Source organism: Phocoena sinus, chromosome 15 (genome assembly GCF_008692025.1).
Source record: "Phocoena sinus isolate mPhoSin1 chromosome 15, mPhoSin1.pri, whole genome shotgun sequence".
Taxonomy (NCBI): Eukaryota; Metazoa; Chordata; class Mammalia; order Artiodactyla; family Phocoenidae; genus Phocoena; species Phocoena sinus.
Genome location: NC_045777.1, coordinates 60,407,231 through 60,430,180, shown reverse-complemented (window position 1 = coordinate 60,430,180; position 22,950 = coordinate 60,407,231). Strand labels below are relative to the sequence as shown.

General features: G+C 43.9%; 1 protein-coding gene across 1 annotated transcript in view; it reads left to right on the top strand.

Moving 5' to 3' along the window:
• Nucleotides 1-22,950, top strand: part of CPPED1 (calcineurin like phosphoesterase domain containing 1) — a 116,059-nt gene that overhangs the window by 12,972 nt on the left and 80,137 nt on the right. The window contains exon 2 of the mRNA XM_032603755.1: nt 11,089-11,307. Within this exon, the coding sequence (XP_032459646.1) occupies nt 11,089-11,307 (219 nt within the window). The remainder of the gene's footprint in view (nt 1-11,088; nt 11,308-22,950) is intronic.

Here is a 22,950-nt window from a genome sequence, read left to right as displayed (position 1 = left end):
CCTTCTCCTCCCATCCAGGGCCTCCGTTTGCTCAGCCTGTGCCTGCAGGGCTGCCTCTGTCCAGAGCGAGCACCTTCTTCCAGTTCTCCCCGAAGCACCACCCCGTGGGCCAGCAGCCGCAGGCTCTCTTGGCAGTGAAACACGGGGAATGGCGCAAAAGTCATAGCAAACCTCCACCCAAAACATGCAGACCCTCCATGGAGTTCTGCTTTTGAAAAGTGAGAGAGGTATGGAAAATGTCTTTTTCCCCGCTTAGACGTTGTCCAGAACAGTGCTGGCCGAAGCCAGGAATGCTGAAAGCCGCCTGGCCAAGTAGTCCTGGCGCATCTGCCTTCTTACTTCTCTGAAGGGTTGCAGATAAAGATGCTGGCAGGCCCCTCATCCCCAGACAGCAAGCGTGGCAGCCAAGCTATGACTCAGAAGCTTTTGCGTATCTCAAAAAGCTACCGTTTGGATGCGTGTGGGCCGAGAAAAGAGGTTGGGTAAATTCACTTTGGTACTTAGGAAACGTAATTTGGAGACTCTGAGTATTTTGCTGTCGCACTGAATTATTTTGGGGGCGGAGGGTCCCTGAAGGACACTACTTTTTTAAAAAGCTTCACATACCACGCAATTCACCCTTTCAAAGTGAACGATTCGGTGGCTTTTAGTCTATTCACAGAGCTGTACCACCATTGCCACAGATTTTGGAACATGTTCACCACCCCAAAAAGAAACCCCACACCCCTCAGTTGTCACCCCCAACCCACCCCCATCCCCCCAGCCCTAGGCAACCACCAGTGAAAGACACTGTTAGCTGCTGCATTAAGTTCTGGCAGTCTTACCTTTGGGACATTTGGATTGTTAAACCAGAAAGAGTCCCAAAGCGGTGAAGATTGTTTTGCTACTGTTGTGTGTTTTTGTTTTTTAACCACTGAAATAAGATTAGTCCCCAGAGAAGATGAGGGGCATTGCTGAAGACATTTAGACTGTGATTCACTGTGCAGATCGCTGCTGTGAGAAACTGCAAAAATTGCATTTCGTTGGCGTTTGCTCTTTAGCTAGAAAGCTTCTGGGCAGCTGTAAAGCAGCCCATCTTTGCCATCTTATAACCAAAGCAATATCCACAGTATATAAAGGAAAAGATGTTAAGACCAAAGCATACACACACACACACACACACACACACATACATACATACATACATACATACATACATACATACATACATACATATACACATATATACCATCAGATATTTTCTGAGCCCCACTATGTGCTATGGGAAACAAAGAGATGGGTAAGATTTTGAGAACGCTGTCTGCTAAGACAGGGGTAGGAGTTACCGTGGATAACAGTCATGGTAATAGAAGCGCACACTTGACTGCTTACTATGTGCCAAGTCCAAATGCTTCACATGTATTAACTCAGTTAATTCTTCACAACAACCCTTTTGAGGTAGGTGAGTTATTCTTACTTTACAGATAAGGAAACTGAGGCCTTGAGAGGTTAAGGAACTTGCATCATGTCACAGAGTTGGTAAAGGGTGGAAATGGGATTTGATCCTGGCACTCAAGCCTCAGAGTCTGGGCTGTCCTGGGACAAGGTTAGGGCTTTGGGAGATGGAGGCCCAAAGTGGTACAGGGGCTTGAAGCCCTTCCCCAAGCCCACATGTCCGGGTATGATCTGTTTTATCCCCAATATTCATATTTACCCCTGGTCTCAGAGTCTGGTCCTTGCTGTGCCCTCTGTCTGGGGTGCATCTCCCCAGCCCCCCGCCTGGCTTTGTCTCGTCCTCAGATCTCATCTCCTGTGTTGCCTCACTCCTCCATCTACCACAGAGCTCTCCCACCCACCAGTTGCTCCGTCCGTGATCACCCTGATTACTTCTGCGGTACCAAGGAGCACAGTGTGTAATGTGAGCTTAGTTGTTGACCTGTTCGTTTTCTGTCTCACCACCATTCTGAAGGTCTTTTCTTTTAAATTAATTAATTTATTTTTATTTATTATTTGGCTGCATTGGGTCTTCGTTGCTGCGCGCAGGCTTTCTCTAGTTGCGGCGAGTGGGGGCTGCTCTTCGTTGCGGTGTGCGGGCTTCTCGTTGAGGTGGCTTCTCTTGTTGCGGCGGAGCACGGGCTCTAGGTGCGCGGGCTTCAGTAGCTGTGGCACGTGGGCTCAGTAGTTGTGGCTCGTGGGCTCTAGAGCGCAGGCTCAGTAGTTGTGGCGCACGGGCTTAGTTGCTCCACAGCACCAGGGATCGAACCCTTGTCCGCTGCCTTGGCAGGCGGATTCTTAACCACTGCGCCACCAGGGAAGTCCTTGTAAGGTCTTAAGGAATGGGACCTATGGCCTTGCCCACCAGTTGAATGTCTGGTGACTAACGTGACACCCGTCCTCAGAGCAAACTTTCTGAATGAGGGGAAGAGGCAGAGCTGCATCCGCTTGCCGGGGCTGGGGAAGTGGCATGTGAGCTGGGCCCGGAAGGATAGACAGCACCTCAGCAGGAGGAGCTGTTACAATGGAGAGCACCCCCTGGAGGAAGGGGCGGGAAAGCATGGGGCGTGTTTGAGGAGCAGAGAAGGGTCCACGTGGTGGGATCCTGTGGTATGTCTTGTGCAGGGTTCTTCAGTCTCGCTGTTGACATGGGCTGGATTCTTTTGTGGGGCTGCCCTGTGTAATGAGGGATGTTTAGCACCATCCCCCTCCCAGTGTGATATCCAGAAATGTCTCCAGATATCAGATGTGCCCTGGGGATCAAAATCATCCCCGGTTTAGAGCCACTGGTCTAGTGGGAACAGTAATCGGTACAGATGGAAAAATTTCGGGCTGTGTTTTAGCACCAGGTGCCGGAATGAGCGAGGATCCACTGACATCTTCATTTATCCCTTCACCAGATGTTTACTGAATGCCTCCCACCTGCCAGGGACCAAATGATAACATGCTGACAGGATACTGGAAAGGGAAAGCAAGTGTGGGCCTTTCCTTATGGAGATTAGAAGGTAGTGGCCCTTCAGCGAGGGAGTTTGATGACCAGGGTAAGCATTTTATAGAGTCACGATGGCAGTGATTGACTGAGATGGATCCGAGCAGGGAGTCCTGCATGGAGCTGTCTTGGTAGCTCCAGGTGGGGATGGTGGACGCCTGACCCAAGGCAGTGACGCTCTCAGTTAATGCTGAGTTAATTCTCTAACTTTGTAGTGCAGTGGAGAAATGTGGCCTCTATAGTCCCAATTTATGTATTATTTTGAGTCAGATTCGTTAACAGGAGTCAGAACATTGAATTCTTCAATATTCTTACAATGTAGTGATGTGTTGTAGCTCTCACACTTCTTAACCACTATCTTGTGATTTTAATTCTGTCTTCCGAAAGTCAAACTAGATTTAGAAAATGAGACTCTTATTTATAAAAAGTAAATTAAGAAAGCTGTTTGTCATTGTATTCCACCTTGAATTATTTGAGGTTGCCTATAAAGTGGCAGGTTTAGCACATCATGAAAATATAAATTATTAGAGTATTAGGTATTAATTAGTGACATGGCTGACTCCCGTAGGCCTTTTCCTAGTTGGGTGATGGAAGTAGTGATTCATTTGCTTTTGTGTGGGGTGGGGGTGCGTTCATTATAGTTAGTTATTGATTAACTGGTAAGAATGAAAGGATCAATGTGATTTCTAATTCTTGGTGTATATTAAAAAGTCAACTTTCATTAACAATTGACAAATGTGCCCAAAAGGCATGATAAAAATGAGTGAGAGGAAATATATTGTCAGAGACAAATTCAAGAAAACATTTAGTTCGTGATATTAAAGGTGCAAACTGTAAAGAACAATTGCAATTGGAATGTCTGTTTTTCAGGCAAGATATTGGCACATAAACAGAATCTCATAGGAAGGCTTAATGGTAAAGAATCATGTGAATTTTAAAAGGTTTTTAAGATTCTTTTCTGTATACAGTTGCTTTGTACTCAGTAATGCTTAAAGGAGACTCACAGGCCTTTCCTGACCATGATTTAATACCACCCAAAATCCAATGTCCTTTTTATCCCTCGATTTTGAAAGATTGTTTCTATGACAGTCTCTATCCATTAGCTGAAAGTTGGAAGTGGCCAAATCTTGTTACTCTGTATATGACGGATGAGTCAGATTTCTTTCTAAGGCCCATTTTTTTCTTTAAAAAGTATTTTTCAATTAATCTTAAAATTTGATTCAGGCTATGGTAACATACTAAATTATGGCAATTTATTTTGGTAGCTTGGGGCTTGTTTTCTTCCAGCTTGTCATTTGTGCAGACCTTGGCACTCCTAGCCGGATGAGTCTTTTCTTTAATCTCACTTGCGTGATCACCTGCCCTGAAGTCAGGGCTCTGTGGTGTAATTGGCCTGGTTCTGCCCCTCACATCTTGTTAGTCTTGATCAAGTTATTTACCCTTGACCTTGTGAGTCTCCTCTTCTGTACCTCTAAGCAAAATGGAAGGGTTACCGTGGATAAGGGCTTCTCATCCCAGATGTCTTCAGGGGCCAGGTGGAGAATGGGGCCAGGTGTGGACCACAGTGAATTCCAGAGCCTTCATGCCAGTAAAGGGACAGTTACTGCTCAGTCCCAGCCAATCGTTGGCACACTCCATTTGGGCCTGGTGTGGCCAGATTTTCCATGAGAATCCAGAAAGCCAGTTGTATAGATGAAACTCATGCATTTAAATTGTTGGCAACAAATTCAAAATTTTATAAACACTGTGTGTGCCAAACAGAATACACCTGCTAGTCAGATCGCATCAAGAGACCTAAAGTTTGTAATGTCTTGAGGAGATCACCAGTTAGCATCCCACAGAAAATAGATGTCCTGGGCCCTTTGCTGTTGGCAGGGTCTGTGAGCATCACAGCTTCCTGGGGAAAGGCTCTGAGCCTTGTCAGCATTATCTTTGTGTACTATCTTCGTACTCATCAAGATGTGCCATTTAAAGGAAATGCTTTTTGGAGACAAAAAATGTCTTTATGGAGGTGGGCAACTTGCAGGCAGCCTAGGGAACATTCTGTCTTCTTCATGGCTCTTTCCTCTCCAGGCCAGCCCGGCAGCACTGAGATGCTGAACAATAGAGGCTGCTGCTCATAAACTGTAACCTTGAACTTGAGCCATGACTAAGATCCCTAGCCAGGCCTCAGTATTCCCTCCTTGGTTAAATGAGAGTGTTGGGTAAAGTAACCATGAGAATCCCTCCGGCACAATTTCCAGTTCTTTAGGGGGAAAAGGTGGGCTTGTATAAGGTGGGCCTTCAGCCTTCATAGGATGGGCTGCAACAAATGAGCTCACTCAGCTCAGTACAGGAGGGTCACGTTAAACTTGCGGTTACCTGAGATTAGTTAATTATGTTAGTTAATATTATCATCTGTGGCAGACAGGACCCGCCTCCCTGCATGAGCCCCTGCTTTTGAGCGTGGGCTGGCCTAGCGACTTGGTTGTAATGAATTGAACCTGGTAAAAGTGATGGGCAGTCACTTCTATTATCATGTTACGTAAGATTGTAACTTCCGTTTCCTAGCACACCCTCTTTCTTGCCGCCTCTGATGAACAAGTTTCCACGTTATGAGCTGCCATGTTGGAGAGGCCCACGTGTCAAGGAACAGGCGGCCTCTGGTTGACAGCCAGGAAGGAACAGGTGCCCTCAGTCCCTCAGTCCACAGCCACCTAAGTGAGCGGGGAAGCACATCCTGCCTGACCTGAGTTTTCAGATGAGACTCCAGCCCCAGCCAACACTTTGGTTGCAGCTTTTGAGAGATGTTGAGCAGAAGATCCAGCTTAGCTGTGCCCAGATTCCTGACCCACAGAAACTGAGATAAATCATGTGTCTTGTTTCAAGGTGCTGCATTCGTGGTGATTTGTCACATAGTAGATGGCTAATACACCATCTCTTTGAATTTGTTTAAAAAATTAACATTGAAAAAATTATATTCACTGTAGACATTCTTATTCATAGCAGATTGAAGTGTTCTAGTTAAATGAATATATGCATTGTTGTGTCTTAACACTAAGAACCATATAGGCATTATCCAGAGGTTTGTGTCAAATGTTTCAAAAGATTACAGTCTGGTTTTAGCACCATCAGGGTCAGAAAAGAGATCTTAATTTAATCAACTCACTTTATTCTTTAATCCATTCATTCAAAATACTTAGTTTATCTCAAAAATTTGACCTTGGTCTTCTCATAGTTGTCAATTAGAGTCCCTGACTGCATTCTGGTATCAAATTTGGACAAAAGAAAATTACCTCTCTGTTGTGCTTTTGAAAACACACATTTGTGTATGTTGCACACACACAGTTGCTAGCAGGTGCTTTCACTGTATGTCATGATGTCATGTGAAAATCTAAAGTGTTAGAACTCACTAATTAGTATTGAATTCCCTGAGTAAGTTCTTACCTGGAATCTTGGAATTCTTACCAAGAAAATTGAATTGATTTTGAAAGGTGATTTAAAGGGAGTTGATTAGACAGTAATGGATAAGACCAAGAGATGTTTAGGACCAAATACCTGAGCTGGACATAGGCAGGGTGTCAGAATGAATAGCAAAATATGCAAAACAAAAACAAAATGAAACAAAAAACACAGCCACTAACAACAGCAAAACCCCTCCCAGACATTGTTTCAATTTAGGGAAACAATCACTTTACATCTGTTTGATATAAAACACATTTAAACAGGTCCTTGATTAGTTGCGTGCCAGTACGTCTCACACTTGGATTTGCATAAAATCACCTGGGAATTTGTTAAAGTGCAGATTCTGACTCAGTAGGTCTGGGGCAGGCTTCCTAAGCTCGCAGGTGATGGTGATGTTGCTGGTCTGTTGCCACACCTTGAGGACTGATGTGGAGGCCCAGCCCAGGCCCCTGTGCCCAAGTACGGCCTGCATAATGCTGCTCTCTCGTCATCCTCACCTTCTCCCTCAGCCTCCATTTCCAGGTACTTCTGCTCCTTAATTTGGGTTGTCAGTCATTTACCAGGCTGTCTCACCTTTAGGCTCTTTGACTAGGAAAATTAAAAACAAAACAAAACAACAAGCAATAAACCACCAGACCCTTAAGTGGTTTTTAAATGCCCTGATTGTGTATCAGGTTGCTTTAGGGATGGTCCTTACCATATCTAGACTTCCACAGTTAAAGCTGCCAGAACAGTGCTTTCCGGAGTCTAAAGAGAGAAGCTGGCGCCAGACAATTGCTCTTCCCCGGAAGGGAGGCATCACGTAAGCATTCTCAGGCCCTTGTAGGTGTCAGTCAGCTAATACCTATGCCTTGTCCTTGGGGTAGTTCTGGACTTCGGTGAAATAATTTAATGCAAATTTTTTTAAGAATTCGCTTTCCTAATATAAAAGTCTGCCCTTCTGAGGGGTGGGGGAGGTATAAGTTTACAAAAGATCCCTCCATCTAGCACTAAGTCTTACAAGCCTCAAATATCTTAAATTCAGCCTTGATTAAAATTAAGATGAGGCCAAACACCACAAACTTCTGTAGCAGGAACTTTAAGAGGCTCCAGGTGCTTTTGAGAACGCAGAACCCCGAGTCAGCAGGTTGCCTTTATTAGATAGATAAGGTAGATGGAACAGTGACATGGAGCTGTCATTCATTTTAGGTCAAATCTGTTTATTTTGTGCCTTGTCATCATAAAATTGAGATTCTTTCTAAGATTTTACTTAGTAAACCAGTAAAAATGAAAGATTTAATACCTCCAAAGACGACTTTTCGAGACTGTGACTATTTGTGATAGGCAACTATAACTGTTAAAAGGTTCACTGTAGAAAACTTTCTAAATTCTGGTTGTTGTAGCAGATTGATTTGTGCCCCAACTTTGGGGTGACAGTCATCTCCCTGATTAATTTATCCAGTTTAAACAGCTTTGCAAACTGCCTCAGAAACAGGAACATAGCTAAAAGCATTCATCAGTGCAAAATGGTTATTATTAAAGTAAAATAAATGAACAGTGCCAACAATTAACTTTAAAACTCAAATCAGAATCTCAGTTTTTTTTCATGACACCAACCTTGAGCTCTCGAAGAAGTTTTGCTGACTCCTTCCTGGCCCTTTAAGTCGGATCTGTGTAACAAATTACCCAGAAACTTGGCAGCTTGAGAATACTAATGTGCATTATCTATCTCCCAGTTCCATCAGGAATCTGGGTGCAACCTAGCTGGGTCCTTCTGCTGCAGGGTCTCATGAGGGTTCCGTCAAGGTGTCACCTGGGGTGTGGTCTCATCCAAAAGCTCACCTAGGGCGAATCCTCTTCCAAGTTTACTCCCATCCTTGTTGGCAGGATTTGGTTTCTTTCAGCTTGTTGCATGGGGGGGCGGGGGGCTCTGTTCTTCACAGGCTGTTGGCCAGAGCTCTCCCTCAGTTCCTTGCCATGTTGGCCTTTCCAGGAGGCTACTCATCATGACAGCCTGTTCCCTCCAGGAGAAGGGCTCCGAGAGAGAGTGAGGGAGAGTGAGCAAGGTGAAAGTCAGGGTCTTTTTTTTAGCCTTCTCTCTCTCTCTTTTTTCAAAACCACTGTATTGAGATATGATGACATGAAATGCTGTACATATATAATGTGTACAACTCAGTGAGTTTGGGGATAAGTACAGACCTGTGAAACCATCACTACCATCAACATCTATCATAAACATCCATCTCCTCCTAAAGTTTCTTCCCGCCCCCTTTATTGTTGTTGTTGTTGTTTGTGTGTGTGTGTGATAGGAACACTTAAGATCTACCTTCTTAGTAAATTTTACGTGTCCAATACAGTATTGTTAGCTATAGGCACCATCCTGTATAGTAGATCTCCAGCACTTATCTTGCATAATTGAAACTTTGATCTTCCCCTCCCCATTTCCCCTACCTACCCCCCAGCCCCTGGAAGCCATCGTTCTACTGTCTGCTTCTTTGAGTTTGACTGTTTGGATTCTGCATACAAGCTGAGGATCAGGCAGTATTTGTCTTTCTGTGACTGGCTTATTGCAGGTAGCTTAGCGTCTCCAGGTTCATCCATTTTGTCCCAAATGGCAGGATTTCCTTTTTTTAAATCTGTTGTATGTATATACCACTTTTTCTTTATCCATTCATCCACTGAGGAACATTTAGGTTGTTTCCATATCTTGGTCTAGCCAGTCTCTGAAGGCACATCCCATAACTGTATTCTGCTTATTAGAAGCAGTCCAGCCCACACTCGAGGGGAGGGGATCACACAGGATGTGAGTATCAGGACTCAGGGGTCTTGGGGGGGGTGCGTTTTGAAGTCTTTCTGCCACATGTAGTAAGGGCTCAATGAGTATGAGTCAGATCCGTTGCAGTGCTGGGTCGCTGTCCTTGGCACTGAGATGCATACAACAGGGTTCCATTGCAGTCCTTGTTCAGGGTGAGTTTAGGTAGGTTGTGATTTGACTGAACAGCTAGCATTTTAAGCTGTAGTTCAAGAACTGGCAGGTTAACACACATACATAATTTGTTCTGGAAAGTACGGATAGGTAATTTTGTTTGTTTCCATGCTTGTCTTCTTAAGTTCTGGAAGAGGAATTAAGGAAGGGAGGCCTAAAGCCTGAGATCCATTCTGAGATGATAGTAAGCTAGGCATGGTGGGTGGGAGGGTGGTTGTGGAATTTTAAAAGCTTATATGCTACATCTAGATCTCAGCTTAAATGACCCCACCTCAGAGAGGCCTTCCCTGTGCATCCAATTTAAATTAACCATTGCTTTCGCCGTAATGCTCGCAGAGCCCCTAGCAACCTCGGCTCTATTCTCTGCGAATTTCCTTGTTTGCTCTCTCTCCCTCTGTGAGAACTAAGCCCCCGAGAGCCAAGACCTCACCTGTCTTGGTCCACTTGTGTGTCATCAGCATCTCGCACAGGGCCCGGCAAACAGTAGACTTTCGGTAAATACTGAATAAATGAGTGAAGTGAACACAAAGATGAGAAATGACTTCAAGGAGCTTTTGGGAAATTCTAGTATCTTCATGACTTCCAAAGGAAATGCCATTTATTCAGCTCACCTGCAAAATACGTTCATTTGTTAAAGAGAAGAAAACAGTCTCAAGGTTGTGGGGTACTTTTGTCCCTGCAGCTGATGGCCGGTGTCCATGAGGCAAGTCACGTCACCTCTCTGGGCTGAGGATAAAATCTGGGCTGATGAGTGGGTGTGTTCAGACTGCTCTGTCCCCAGAACCCACTCAGGCAGAGGAGGCTACGTGTTTTCAACACTGGTCAGCCACTTGTGGTTTTGTTTGAAGAAAGGATTCTGTGGCCAAAGCAAAGTTTGAAACCCACGCACCCACTGATGGGCATTCCAGCTCTGTAAATGCAGACACTGGTGGCAGTTTTTTGGGCAGATCAGGGTGGAGACCCGCGGCCCTTGAAGCTTTGGCAGAACCAATAGGAAGAGCAGCCTGATAGTTTACCTTCAGGTGACCTAAGTGCTTTCCAGGGACATAAAGAATTAAAGAATCTCGTCCCCCCAGCCCTGCCCTGCAGCCTCACACCTCACCTATGCCCACATCATGCTGCCTTGGAAATGTTAGCATCATTTTTTTTTTCCATATTAAGATTTCCTTTCTGGCCCCGCCTTTCCCACCAGATAGCCGGAGCTTCTGAGCTCCAAGTTTTTCTGTCACATCCCCTGAAACAGTGTAAATTGTGCCATTAAGCCTGGCGTAAACGATTTGAAAGCACTTCACCTCGTCGTTTAAACATAATACTTCTGGCAGCTTTCAATTTGGGGTATTTTTAATTCTAATTAAAAAACTATTGAACATTAATATCCTCTATATAGCGTGCCGTGGTGCCTCTGTGCTCCATTTTGGCCATCTGACTTTTAAACAGACAGCTTGGTTGCATAGCTGTTAACGGCCCATGTGGTTTTTCCCTGGCCTTTGGGAATCACCAGGTCCAGGCATAATTAGTATAAATCAAAATCCTCTGGCTGATGACAGGAAAATGGTGTTTGAACAGCAGCTTATTAAAATGACCTACTTAATTTAAGAAAAATATTGTATCCACTCGCAGGGTAACCTGGGTGCTTTCCCTGACAGATTTTATAATATTTCTTCCTTCCTTCCTTTCATTCATTCTTTTTTTTTTTTTTTTTTTTTTTTAATTAAAGAAAAGGAAAGAGAATGGAAAGGCCCGTTCTACTTCATCCAAGGTGCAGACCCACAGTTCGGACTGATGAAGGCCTGGTCCACTGGGGACTGTGACAGCGGTGGCGACGAGTGGAAGCAGGAGATCCGTCTGACTGAGCAGGCCGTCCAGGCTATCAGCAAGCTGAGCCCCAAGCCCAAGTTCTTTGTTCTGTGCGGGGACCTCGTCCATGCCATGCCCGGTAAGACTGGGGTCGTCATTGTGACCTTGTCTTCTCCCCACAGCCAGAAAAAAATCATTTGTCTTAAAAGACGACTCTATTCAGTAACGGCTCATTCTTTCTCTTCACGACGGTTGCAGTATCATCAAACATCAGAAAATACACGCTCATTTTATTTTTAGAATTTGGCAAGATTAATCACAGTAATTAGGCAGAGCTACAGTTCTTATGGTCTGAGCTTACTATGAAAAATGGAACAGTTTCCTATGTGTCACCTTTCTTCATTTCCAGGGGGCAAACTTGAACTACTGTCAGATCCCATATCCATAAACGTAATCTTCTCCTTTCGTTTCCCTTCTTGTGCTTTTATTTCTCCTGTATTTGTTAGTGCTTTTTCAGTTTCAAATGACAATCTAACTTGAACTAGATTAATTTTTTTTTTAAAGTTTGTGTTACCCTATGGGACTGTAAAGTCCAAGGGCAGATTTGGGCTTTGGGTATGGCCGGATCCAGGGGCTCAGAGGTTGCTGCCAGGGCTTGGTCTCTTCCTCGCTCAGCCTTGCTTTCCTCTGGGTTGAATTTATTCTCATGCAGGCTCTTTCCAGGTAGTGGCTCCTGGGAGCTTTAGGTTTATGTCCTTCTTACTGAAACCACAACAGAAATAAAGTGCCTTATTCTTTTTTTTAAAAAAATAATTAATTAATTTTTGGCTGCATTGGGTCTTTGTTGCAGTGCACGGGCTTTCTCTAGTTGTGGCAAGTGGGGGCTACTCTTCATTGCGGTGTGCAGGCTTCTCATTGTGGTGGCTTCTCTTGTTGCGGAGCATGGGCTCCAGGCACGCGGGCTTCAGTAGTTGTGGCATACAGGCTCAGTAGTAGTGGCTCGCGGGCTCTAGAGTGTAGGCTCAGTAGCTGTGGCCCACGGGCTTAGTTGTTCCGTGGCATGTGGGATCTTCCCAGACCAGGGCTCGAACCCGTGTCTCCTGCATTGGCAGGCGGATTCTTAACCACTGCGCCACCAGGGAAGCCCCTGAAAGTGCCTTATTCTTAGTGGTCCAATCAGAGTTACAGACCAGCACCCATCCAGCTCACATAGCCCCATGAAGCCGGGGTGTGGGGTCAGCTCCCCTGCAGCCAAGTGGTCAGAACAGGATGGTTCCCCTGAAGAAAAGTGAGATAGTAGGAACGGGAACATAACAGGTCCTTTTTAGAACTCGCTTCCTTTATTTATTCCCCTTTCCTTTGATATCCTTCTCTCCCAGGCAAAGATAAAGCCCAGTGAGCAAGTATAAGAAAGTGGAAACCGCCCCTGCCCATCTGGGAGGCAGAGCAGGCACCCAAGACCACTCTTGTCTGTGTCTTAGTCTCTGCTTAGTGGACAGAGATGACCCAAAGACCATTGCAGAAAACACTCTAGTTGCTATGGGTGTTTGTTTTTGGCTAACGTTACCTTGTAAACCAAGACTCTTGAGTCCTGCTATGATTTCTAATGTCTTTAGAAGCCAAGGCACTCTGCAGGAAGCCTGGGTACATTAATTCCTCCCCTCCAGGACTCACTTGTCTGGTAACCTACCTATCTAGAACAATCCCAGAGTGAACGTGTGAGGATGGAGAAGGGGCTGCTCAGAATGGCTCTCCTTGAAGTCTAGAGAGTATGGCCAGCAGGGAGAACCCTCAGATTCCAAATTTACTGCTTTTCTGTCAAGTGTTTTTTTTTTTTTTTTTTTTCCTTTGAAAATAGAATATTATGAGACTCACTAGAATTATATAACATGTTCTTGTAGATGTTTACTGACTTGTTCTGAATTATGTTAATGTATTCAGTCATATTTCAAAATAAGGTTTAAAATAAAAGCATTCCGTGTGATTACACTGCTTCTTAAATAAAGTGTACTGAACATAAGTAAATTAAAAGATAGAGTTTTTATGATCAACCCTACCAGTTGGTCAGAAGACCTCGAAAATGTGAACTAACAAACTTTTGAGAACTTGTTTTATATTCATTTTGACCCGAACAGAATTCTGAAGATTTGGACTGTTTTGTGGGATTGTAACTGACCCAGTGAAAGGATTGTAACTGTTTTGAATATTGTGGTCTGAGGTTTAAACAAAATATTTTGAATCTAGTTACCTTTTTTTTTGCATTTAATTGCATTTTTTAATATGCAGTTAGTGGCTTCCCCCTCATTTAGCTCATATGCAGGGGCAGACATTAGAAAAGTAATTATTTGCTTTGACTGCTTAGCACATTGTTAATTATCAAATGCATATATTAATAGGCAGATAAAATCGGAGAGCATACTTTTAATTCCACCATAAATAAATAATATCTTGGGCCAAGCAGTTTTAAGTTCAAATTGGAGAAAAAGAACTTTACAAGTAATGCTTTTGTTAATGAAAGTCTGAATATGCTTTTCTAGTATAAATATCCATCATAATATTCGTTCATCTACAAACATTTATTGTGTGCAAACTAAGTGTCAGTTACAGACGCTGTGGATACGATAGTTAGAAATGAGTGACCAGCCCTTCCACGGAGCTTAGAGTCTGGTAAGGGAAGTGTAAAACCCAGGATGGTTAAGGGGTGCCATTGGTGCCAAGGCCTGCAGGAAAAAGCCTAAGAAATGCAGGACAAGGCCCATTTAGTTTTGAAACATATGCAGTTTTCATTCTGCAGGCGTCTTTTGGGTTATCTTGGTATTTTCTTATTTTATAAAGCGTCTCTGTGGGATAAACCACATTATAAGTAGCAAATGAAGACTTGTACAAATATTGAGACCATTGATTTTCAATCCTTCACTCTTGAGCCCAGGATGACTTTCTTCAGTCCTCCTGATGTTGAGGCATCGACCCACTGATGCTGTCCCCAGGAGCCTTATTAGGTTTCGACAATTACATGAGAAGCTGGAATGTGATGATACAGTTAGAGAGCAGGAGAGTCCCTTTAGCCTTTGGAATGGGTTGGTGTGTCTGTCCCTGTTTGGTAGCAAGGGCTATAACCAAACAAAACAGATAAAGCGGGAGGAATTCTTCCCTTGATACAAAGTCTCCTTGAAGAGTTCTTTGTTTACTGACCTCCACTGGGGCAGCTGTTACATGATGTTTCAGTTGATTCAATGCCCCAGGAAGTCCTCTGTTATGTAAAGTGAGGCAAGCCTGCGTTAGCATTATTTCAGTAGGTGGTGTATTAGTTTCCTGTGGCTGCTGTAAACAATTACTGTAGACTTAGTGGTCTAAAACAACACATTTATTCTCTTATAGTTCTGGAGGACAGAGTATAAAATGGGTGTGCAGGGCTGCATCTTTTCTGGGAGGTTCCAGCTTCTAGAGGCTGCACACATGTCCTGGGTCAAGGCCCCTTCCTCTGTCTTCAAAGCCAGCAACACAGCATCTTCTCGCCTCACTGACCTTTGATTCACCCTCTCATATTCTCCTACTCCTATCCTCCTGCTTCCCTCTTATCAACACCCTTGTGATCATGTTGGCCTGTTCAGATAGCCCAGGATAATCTCTTCATCTCAAAATCCTTAACTTTATCGCATCTGCAAATTCCCTTTTGCCTTGTAAGGTAACATATTCATAGATTTGGGGGACTGGGATGTGGACATCTTTGGGGGACCATTATTCAGCCAACCACAGATTGGCAAAGGATGAATTCGGGGTCTGTTATGTGCCAGGAACTGTGCTGCTAGCTCACTCATTATGGGCTTGAAAAAGTGTTATTTCCATTTTCCCAGGGTCACTTAGCTTGTAAAGTGGTGGAGTCAGGATCTTACTCAGGTCCGTCTGTTTCCAAACTTAATGCACTTCTGCTGCAGCCTTGCTACTCAAAGGCTGGTCCTCAGAGCTGTATTCAGGAGCTTGTTTGAAATGTAGGATTTCTGCCCCACCCAGACCTAATGAGACATAATCAGCATCTCAACAAGATCCGAAGGTGAATCTTATGGACAATTAAGTCTGAGAAGCACTTAATAGACTGATTTGCACAGTGCCTGGGTGTTTGGCTTCTCTGTGTACTATGTACCATTTTGTGTGTGTGCGAGTCGTTTGTGAAAATTCACTTTAGCTCTTAAAGATAATGGTGCTCAGCTTCAAAGGGAAATGCCTTAAGTTTGTAGGTTTTTATTTTGCTTTCTAAACAACAGTTTGAATAACTAAAGCCGAATGACCTCTGCTATGCAGGGCTTCCCAAACAGAACCTGACAGAAATATTCAGGAAAGCAGCCACACCTATATGCTTTAAAAGTATCTTTATGCAGAAAGGTCAGGAGGGCTAGCACTGGTTCTTCGGGTCCTGTCTGTGTGCATGATCCCTTATCTGCCATTCCAAAGTTCACAAAGCTCTGAACACTAAGCGTTTTTTGCTTAAGTTTGGAACTAACTCAGTTGGCAGCAAAACTGACCTGAACTGACGTGAAGCTATTTATAGTCTCTATTTATCCTACTTAGGACATTCATATATTTTGCTAGTGAAATATTACTGTGTTCCATGATGGGGTGGTGCCTGAGACCCAGCTGGAGGCATTATTTAATATGTGCCCTCTGCCTGGTATTGCTATTTTTTTTTAATAGTGTTTTTTTATTTATTTTTACATGTTGCTGTGTTGGGTCTTCGTTTCTGTGTGAGGGCTTTCTCTAGTTGTGGCAAGTGGGGGCCACTCTTCATCGCAGTGCGCGGGCCTCTCACTATCACGGCCTCTCTTGTTGCTGAGCGTAGGCTCCAGACGCGCAGGCTCAGTAATTGTGGCTCACGGGCCCAGTTGCTCCGCGGCATGTGGGATCCTCCCAGACCAGGGCTCGAACCCGTGTCCCCTGCATTGGCAGGCAGACTCTCAACCACTGCGCCACCAGGGAAGCCCCCTGGTATTGCTATTTTTAAGTTTGAAAAACTCCAGATTTCAAACCAGATCTGGCCCAAAGCATTTTGGATAAGAACACATGAATCTGCAGTGTTGATGATTTGGAATTTATAGATGAAGAAACCTTTCATCACTAGAAGCAGAAGGCTCTTCCTTCCTTCCCACTTAATGTCACACCCCCAAGCTCACTTGTGTACGCCCATTGCACAGTGGCCACATTTTAGTTTCAAAGTTAAAAATGTTCCCAGGCATCTTATATTTGAATTTTGGGGACCATTCCTGTTGGGACCAAAGTGACTGAATATGAAAATGGAGTTGCGTTCAGAAATCATTCTGACAAATTGAAAGAGAGGGTATGTACACAAAGGTGATGTTTGCTACAGATAAGTGCAGACTAATCAATCCACTTAGGTGGAAAAATCTTCACTTCAGGGTAGAGAAGGACTGGGCTTCTGCAGATATGGCCGCAAAAGGCTGGAGATTAAGGGGGTTAGTGGCATGGTGTTTAGGATGGGAGACGCTCTGGGAATGTAAAGCAGAACGGCTGAATTGTGGTTTTCCTGCAAGACCCAAGCGAGACCTGAAAGGTTCTATTTCATCTAGTTTGGTAGCCCCTCACCTTAAATTAGATGTGAAGGGCTAGGCCAAGGTCCAGATAAGAGTAGCCCTGGCTAAATGGCCATCAAGGCTCCTTCCCCACTTAGATTTCTAATTCTATGATGAGTGGGTAGAATTGGGAAATAAAGCAAGATGGAATGCTTTGGTACGGTGGGCTTCAGGCAGAGAATAAGCCATTTGTCCTTCTGTGTTCACACAATCCAGGAAGGTTGGTGTTTATTTTTCCCCAGCTGGGCAGGCACAAACATGTGAATGTAATTCTGGTACAAGACAGACTATGATAAGCAAAGCCTCAGAGGCACACTTTTGAAAACCAAAGCCAGGATTAAGGCTGTGGCCAGGAAAAGGCCTTATGTCTGCCCTCCAGCCTCTATGATTCACCTTCCCCCAAGCTGAATTCTAAGTTCCTAAAGGGCAGCGAGTGTGTGTACCTGTGTTGGTGTGTATTTACATCCAGCGCCCGACACTGTGGGCATGTGAACGGTGTGAATGACTGCAGGTCGAGTGAATCACTGTGTGTTTCCCGGGGTCCTTAGCAAGTAGCTGGCACGTGGTGGGCCCCCAGTACAAATTTCTGGATTAGATGAGTAATCAATTCATTTATTTAACAAATCTCTGTGGAGTGCTTACTCTGAGCCAGGCACTGTTCCAGATGCCCGTGCTGCGTAAGTGAATAGAACAGATCAAAACCTGTGCTTGACCTGTAAATAAGGAATAGGGACGCATGGAAACATGAAAGTATTATTTTTTCTCATTCTTATCTTTTGTAGGATTCAAACTCGTGTAGCTATGGATCTGTTTTGTTATTAGATTTTTAAATTATACGAGTAATATGTGAATACGTTCTCTTTGTAAAGATTTTAAATCTGTATCTAGAATAAACTGTAACCCCCAACCAGGTCCATCCCTTGGGGTCACCATAGTTAAAAGTATGTGTGTTGGTGAGCAGCCGGGTCTTACATAAATGTCATCATTCTGTGCACACTGTTCTGTGCCTCGCTTTTTCCCCTTGCATCCATCTGGAAAACGCTTTTACGCTGATACACAGAGGTTTATGTCAGGCTTTTAATAACTGCGGTGAGTTCCGTGGGTTGGAATCTCCTAATTGATTAGTCCTCTCTCCTCACCATCACTAGGAGTGATAATCTAAACAGTGCCGCTAGCAGAGGTTCTTCTTGTGTACTCAGGTCAGCTTTTCTTTAGGCTTGAAGTCAAAATGGGTTGGCTGGTTCGGGACCTGCTCTAGCACTTGGAGGGAGTGAACACCAGGCAGTTCGCTCTGCAGTTCCCAGGAGGACCCCTCTCAGGAACTGGCTGCACTTTCCTTCTGTACCATCTCTTCTGTGCAGCAGCATCTCTGCCTGCACTGCCCACCACACCCTAGGTACTCAGAAAGTTTCCACTGAACGGAAACCCTTTTGTCCCTATTAACAGGATTTGTTCCTGTTGTTGTTGTTGTTTTTAAAAGAAGCTCAGTTAACTCATGTTCAATTCCTTGGCTGTATAATTAGCCTTGCATTGTTATTTTTAAGTGCATATTCCAGGCTCCAAGAAATGCCATGATTTAAAGGCAATTTACCACACAGCTTAACATACAGAAACATTAAAGGGGGGTTCTGTGGGTGCAAGAAAGTGACCCGCCTTGGTTGAAATATCACCAGGCCCTGGACTGGGCCGGGCTGCTGTCTTCAGCTCTTCCAGCCGGTTGTGTGCGGGCTGAATGTTGAGCCGTGGTGACCCGGAGCAATCAGCCAGCCCCGGGCTCCCGGGCTCCTTCGCATGCATTATAAGTGCTGTTGAAGCATCCAGGCGATCAGGAACAATCAATGCCTCCCTTCTGCTGGGGCTGATTGAAAGTGGTTTGAACTAATTTACCTGATATTACTAATTAGGGAACTCTGAGCGTTACTTGCAGAGTTGTTTCTTTTTTGTTCTTGTTCATGGAGAGAGGATTTTTTATTGAGATACAGTTGACATACAACATTATATTAGTTTCAGGTGTATAACATAGTGATTCATTATTTGTATATACTGTGAAAGGATCACAGTAAGTCTAGTTACCATCTGTCACAATACATAGTTACAAATTTTTCTTGTGACTTTTTTTTTTTAACATCTTTATTGGAGTATACTTGCTTTACAATGGTGTGTTAGTTTCTGCTTTATAACAAAGTGAATCAGTTATACATATACATATATCCCCATATCTCTTCCCTCTTGCGTCTCCGTCCCTCCCACCCTCCCTATCCCACCCCTCTAGGTGGTCACAAAGCACCGAACTGATCTCCCTGTGCTATGTGGCTGCTTCCCACTAGCTATCTGTTTTACATTTGGTAGTGTATATATGTCCATGCCACTGTTTCTGATGTGTGTGGTCTGAAGCAGCACTGCTGGGAGCGGTGATCGCCCTCCTGCCCCCGCCAGCATCTGCCACGTGGCCTCATGGCAGAGGCCCTGTGCCCGCTGCTGGGCATCTCAGCCTGTTCTGTGCCCAGACCCCTGTGGCAGCTTGCTGAAGCCTCTGGACCACCTCTCATAATAATGTTTCTAAATGCATAAGATAAAATGCATGGGGTTTCTCAGAAACCAATTATATTGAAATATAGTCATCAAAATATTTTAAAATTTATTTGATAGAGTAAAATGCATGCCTCTTTGTTGATCTGTTGTTATCTAATACAGTCTAACAGCAAGGCTAATAACTAGTGTATTTTCAAAGTGGTGCTTGAGCTTAAGCAACGTTGTGAGGTATTGCAACAACTGTAATGGAATACGAAAAATCCTCATGATTTCTGTTGGTGGACAGAATCACAGGAGCGTGAATACCTGTGTGGCTTTCTGCCTAACTTCATAGTAGAGGGAAATGCTAAATGTCAGTTATAGGTCAGTGAAAATGTAGGCTTTTTCCCCATCTAGGTTCACAGATCCCCGTGGACTCCAGGTTAAGAGCCCTTATCCATGTGCACATGTGGATATACTCTTGTTTGACTAGTCAGAGCTTTCTCTTCATAGTTAGTGTATGGATATTATAATTGCCCACAGTATAAACTCAATGGCAGAAACTCTACCTTGAATTAAAGGCTAAAATGCTTCTTAATTGTAGCTAGGAAAATGTGGACCTCTGATTATTCCCTGAAAAGAAATGAGCTGAGTAACAGGAGCTAGTTAACAATTGTCTTTTGTAAATTTATTTACTTTATTCATTTTTGGCTGCGTTGGGTCTTCATTGCTGCGCGCGGGCTTTCTCTAGTGGCGAGCCGGGGCTACTCTTCGTTGCGGTGCGCGGGCTTCTCATTGCGGTAGCTTCTATTGTTGGGGAGCATGGGCTCTAGGCACATGGGCTCAGTAGTTGTGGCTCATGGGCTCTAGAGCCAGGCTCAGTAGTTGTGGTGCACAGGCTTAGCTGCTCCACGGCATGTGCGATCTTCCCAGACCAGGGCTCGAACGCCTGCCCCCTGCATTGGTAGGCGGATTATTAACCACTGCGCCACCAGTGAAGTCCCTCATGTCAGTACATTTAAAACTATTAGGCATTCTATCAGTTTCAGCGTCTTGAAGAAATTTCTCCTAGAGCCCTCTGTTTCCTGGCTCATTATTCTCTAAGCCTAACAGCTGTCATATTGGCATTTCCATCCCTCTTCTAGGGACTGACTACCTCTCTCAGGTTGGATCTCCGTTTCTTCGCTTTGTAGCAGACCATGATTGTAGAGGCCATTAGGCAAAAAACCTGTGGCAGTCTGCTCCGCGACCCCGGCCAGCCCTCTGAGTGGCACAGGCCACTGAGCAGAACAGCTAGGGAGCTCACTTCCACCCTCCCCCACATCCTGGGGGGTTTCCTGGAGGCGGCAGAGGGATGCTACAGAAGCTTGCAGAGTCCCTGGCAAACCAATACAGTGTAGACAAAACCAACGTCTTTCTAGCTTGTGCTTAGCTGATTGGAATAGTTACATCTTTCCTTTCGTTGTTTTTGCTCTGAATACTCATTTTCTGGAATTGGGACATTTCACTTCCTTAATGGGCCTATTATCTGCAACTAAATGAAATAGGAAAAAGAAGCAGGATCCCAAAGGAGTTCAATTACCAGTTAATTGGTCAAGTGATCAGAATGTGAAATGAAAAAAATAATGAGAGGTTAGAAAAGGGAGCACATTTCGGGCCAAAACTGCTGAGGATGCCTATTTTGTAACGTCCATAATTTAGACACTCACCTGCATGTCTGGAATTCTGTATCACTCCCTTCAGTTCCTAAATACTTTATTGGAAAACCATGGTAGATTCTTTTCAATATATGTTATTTGGGTTGTATAAAAAATGTACCATTCCTTTCTTTATGTATTATTTGGGTGAAATACTGCTGTCATAATCCATAAATACTGTTGTGAAGAGGTTTTGTATTGATCTGTAAGGTGGCAGCTTTAGAAATTTCACTTGGATAATATACTTTCCTTAATCTTTTTTTTTCCCAAAAAATATTAAAGTAAATTTTATATCATACCAAAAGCTCCTATAATGTCAAACAGTTTATTTTATTAATTGTATCCTAAGTTGGTTCACGGTACAGATTCAACAGTGATTTGCTATAAATGTCTGGGAGCAGCCAGTGTAATCAGTTGTAGCTGTTAGATGCAAAGTTAAATGAATCTTGTTTAATATCATGTATAATTTTAAAACCAGTAGAACCAGATTAAACTTGATCTGCTAGCTATGTGCTGCCGAATCACCACGTGAGTAACATTTATGCTTGCAAAGATTTAGATCAAATGAATTTACATACCTCAATTAATTAGGAAAAGATAATGGAAAGGATTTGAGATGGAAAGGATTATGGCTCCATAAATTCTGTGGGACTAGATGAAAGTAAATGTTTTTAATTGAAGGAGTAAATCATTTTCTTAAGTTCCACTCAAGGCTGCTGTGCCACTGTGTCCCTAGCCCTAGTGTTTTCCAGCCAGATGTCCACCTGTTCCATCATTGCTCGTGCCCTTGACTATTGGCAGTTGGAGTTAGGTAATTCGACCCTAATTCATTTACTCATTTGTTTGTCTGATCAATAATAGCAAATAAATGTGGAGGGTCTGCTTATGTGCCTGACACTGCTTAGCAAGAAACAAGCCCAGTGCCTGTCCTCAGGAAGCTTCCAGTTAGGGAGAGAGGAGGGAAGCAAGAATCTCTATAAATGAAATAAAGCAGTAGCCTTAGTGAGTGATTCCAGGCGTGGTGCGTGGTGCTGTGAGCAGATGCAGGATGCAGCCCTGATCGGTGGGTTAGCGAAGGCTGCCTTGAAACCGGAGTAATATTACGTAGCCTCTGCCCTGCTCATCGTTCAAAAAATCAAATCAAATCAAACAGTACTAAAAGGTATTCAGGAAAATAAAAGCATTCCAGCCACCACTGACGTACTTCTTAGAGGAAACCCATGGTTATTAATTTTTCATGAAAAATGGCAGAAAATTGTCAAGCTTATGTACACTTGCATGTAGAGTGTTTTGTAAAAAGTACAAATGGAAGAAAAAAAGACACAGCATCTGTTTATGTCATTTCTGTTGTCTTTCTATAGCAGGAGGTGTAGACGTGCGTCACTCTTTTCAGTGGACAAGATACCAGCCTGTGTTTGAACTGCCCCCGACTGGGGGCAATTTATGTTGTGCCCTGTGTTCTGCGGTGACCAGTGCACCTCTGTGTGCACGAGCAGCTGTTAAGGATGTGGCTCTGAAGTCAGCTCGCTCAGATTCACATCCTGGGTCCCTTGTTTACTAACTGGGTGACCTTGGGCAATTTACCTTATCTCTCAGTAGCTGAGTTTCCTTATCTGTAAAATGCAGATAATGATGATACTACTTGGTAGGCTTCTCATAAAGCTTAAAGTGCTCAGAACACTGTCTGGCGTTTAATACCGTCCAGTAACTACAATTACTTCCACTAGTTAGGTTTTGTTTTTGTTTTTAATAAAAGCTTTATTGAGATCTAATTCCCATATCATGTAATTCACCCATTTAAGATGTGTAATTCAGTGGCAGCATTGTGCAGACAGCACCACCATCAATTTCAGAACATTTTCATCAACCCCAAAAGAAGCCTTGTTTCATACTATTAACCACTCCTCTCCATATCCCTCCACCCCATCCTCATCCCCAGCCCTAGCAACCACTAATCTACGTTGTGTGTTTATGGATTTGCCTGTTCTAGAC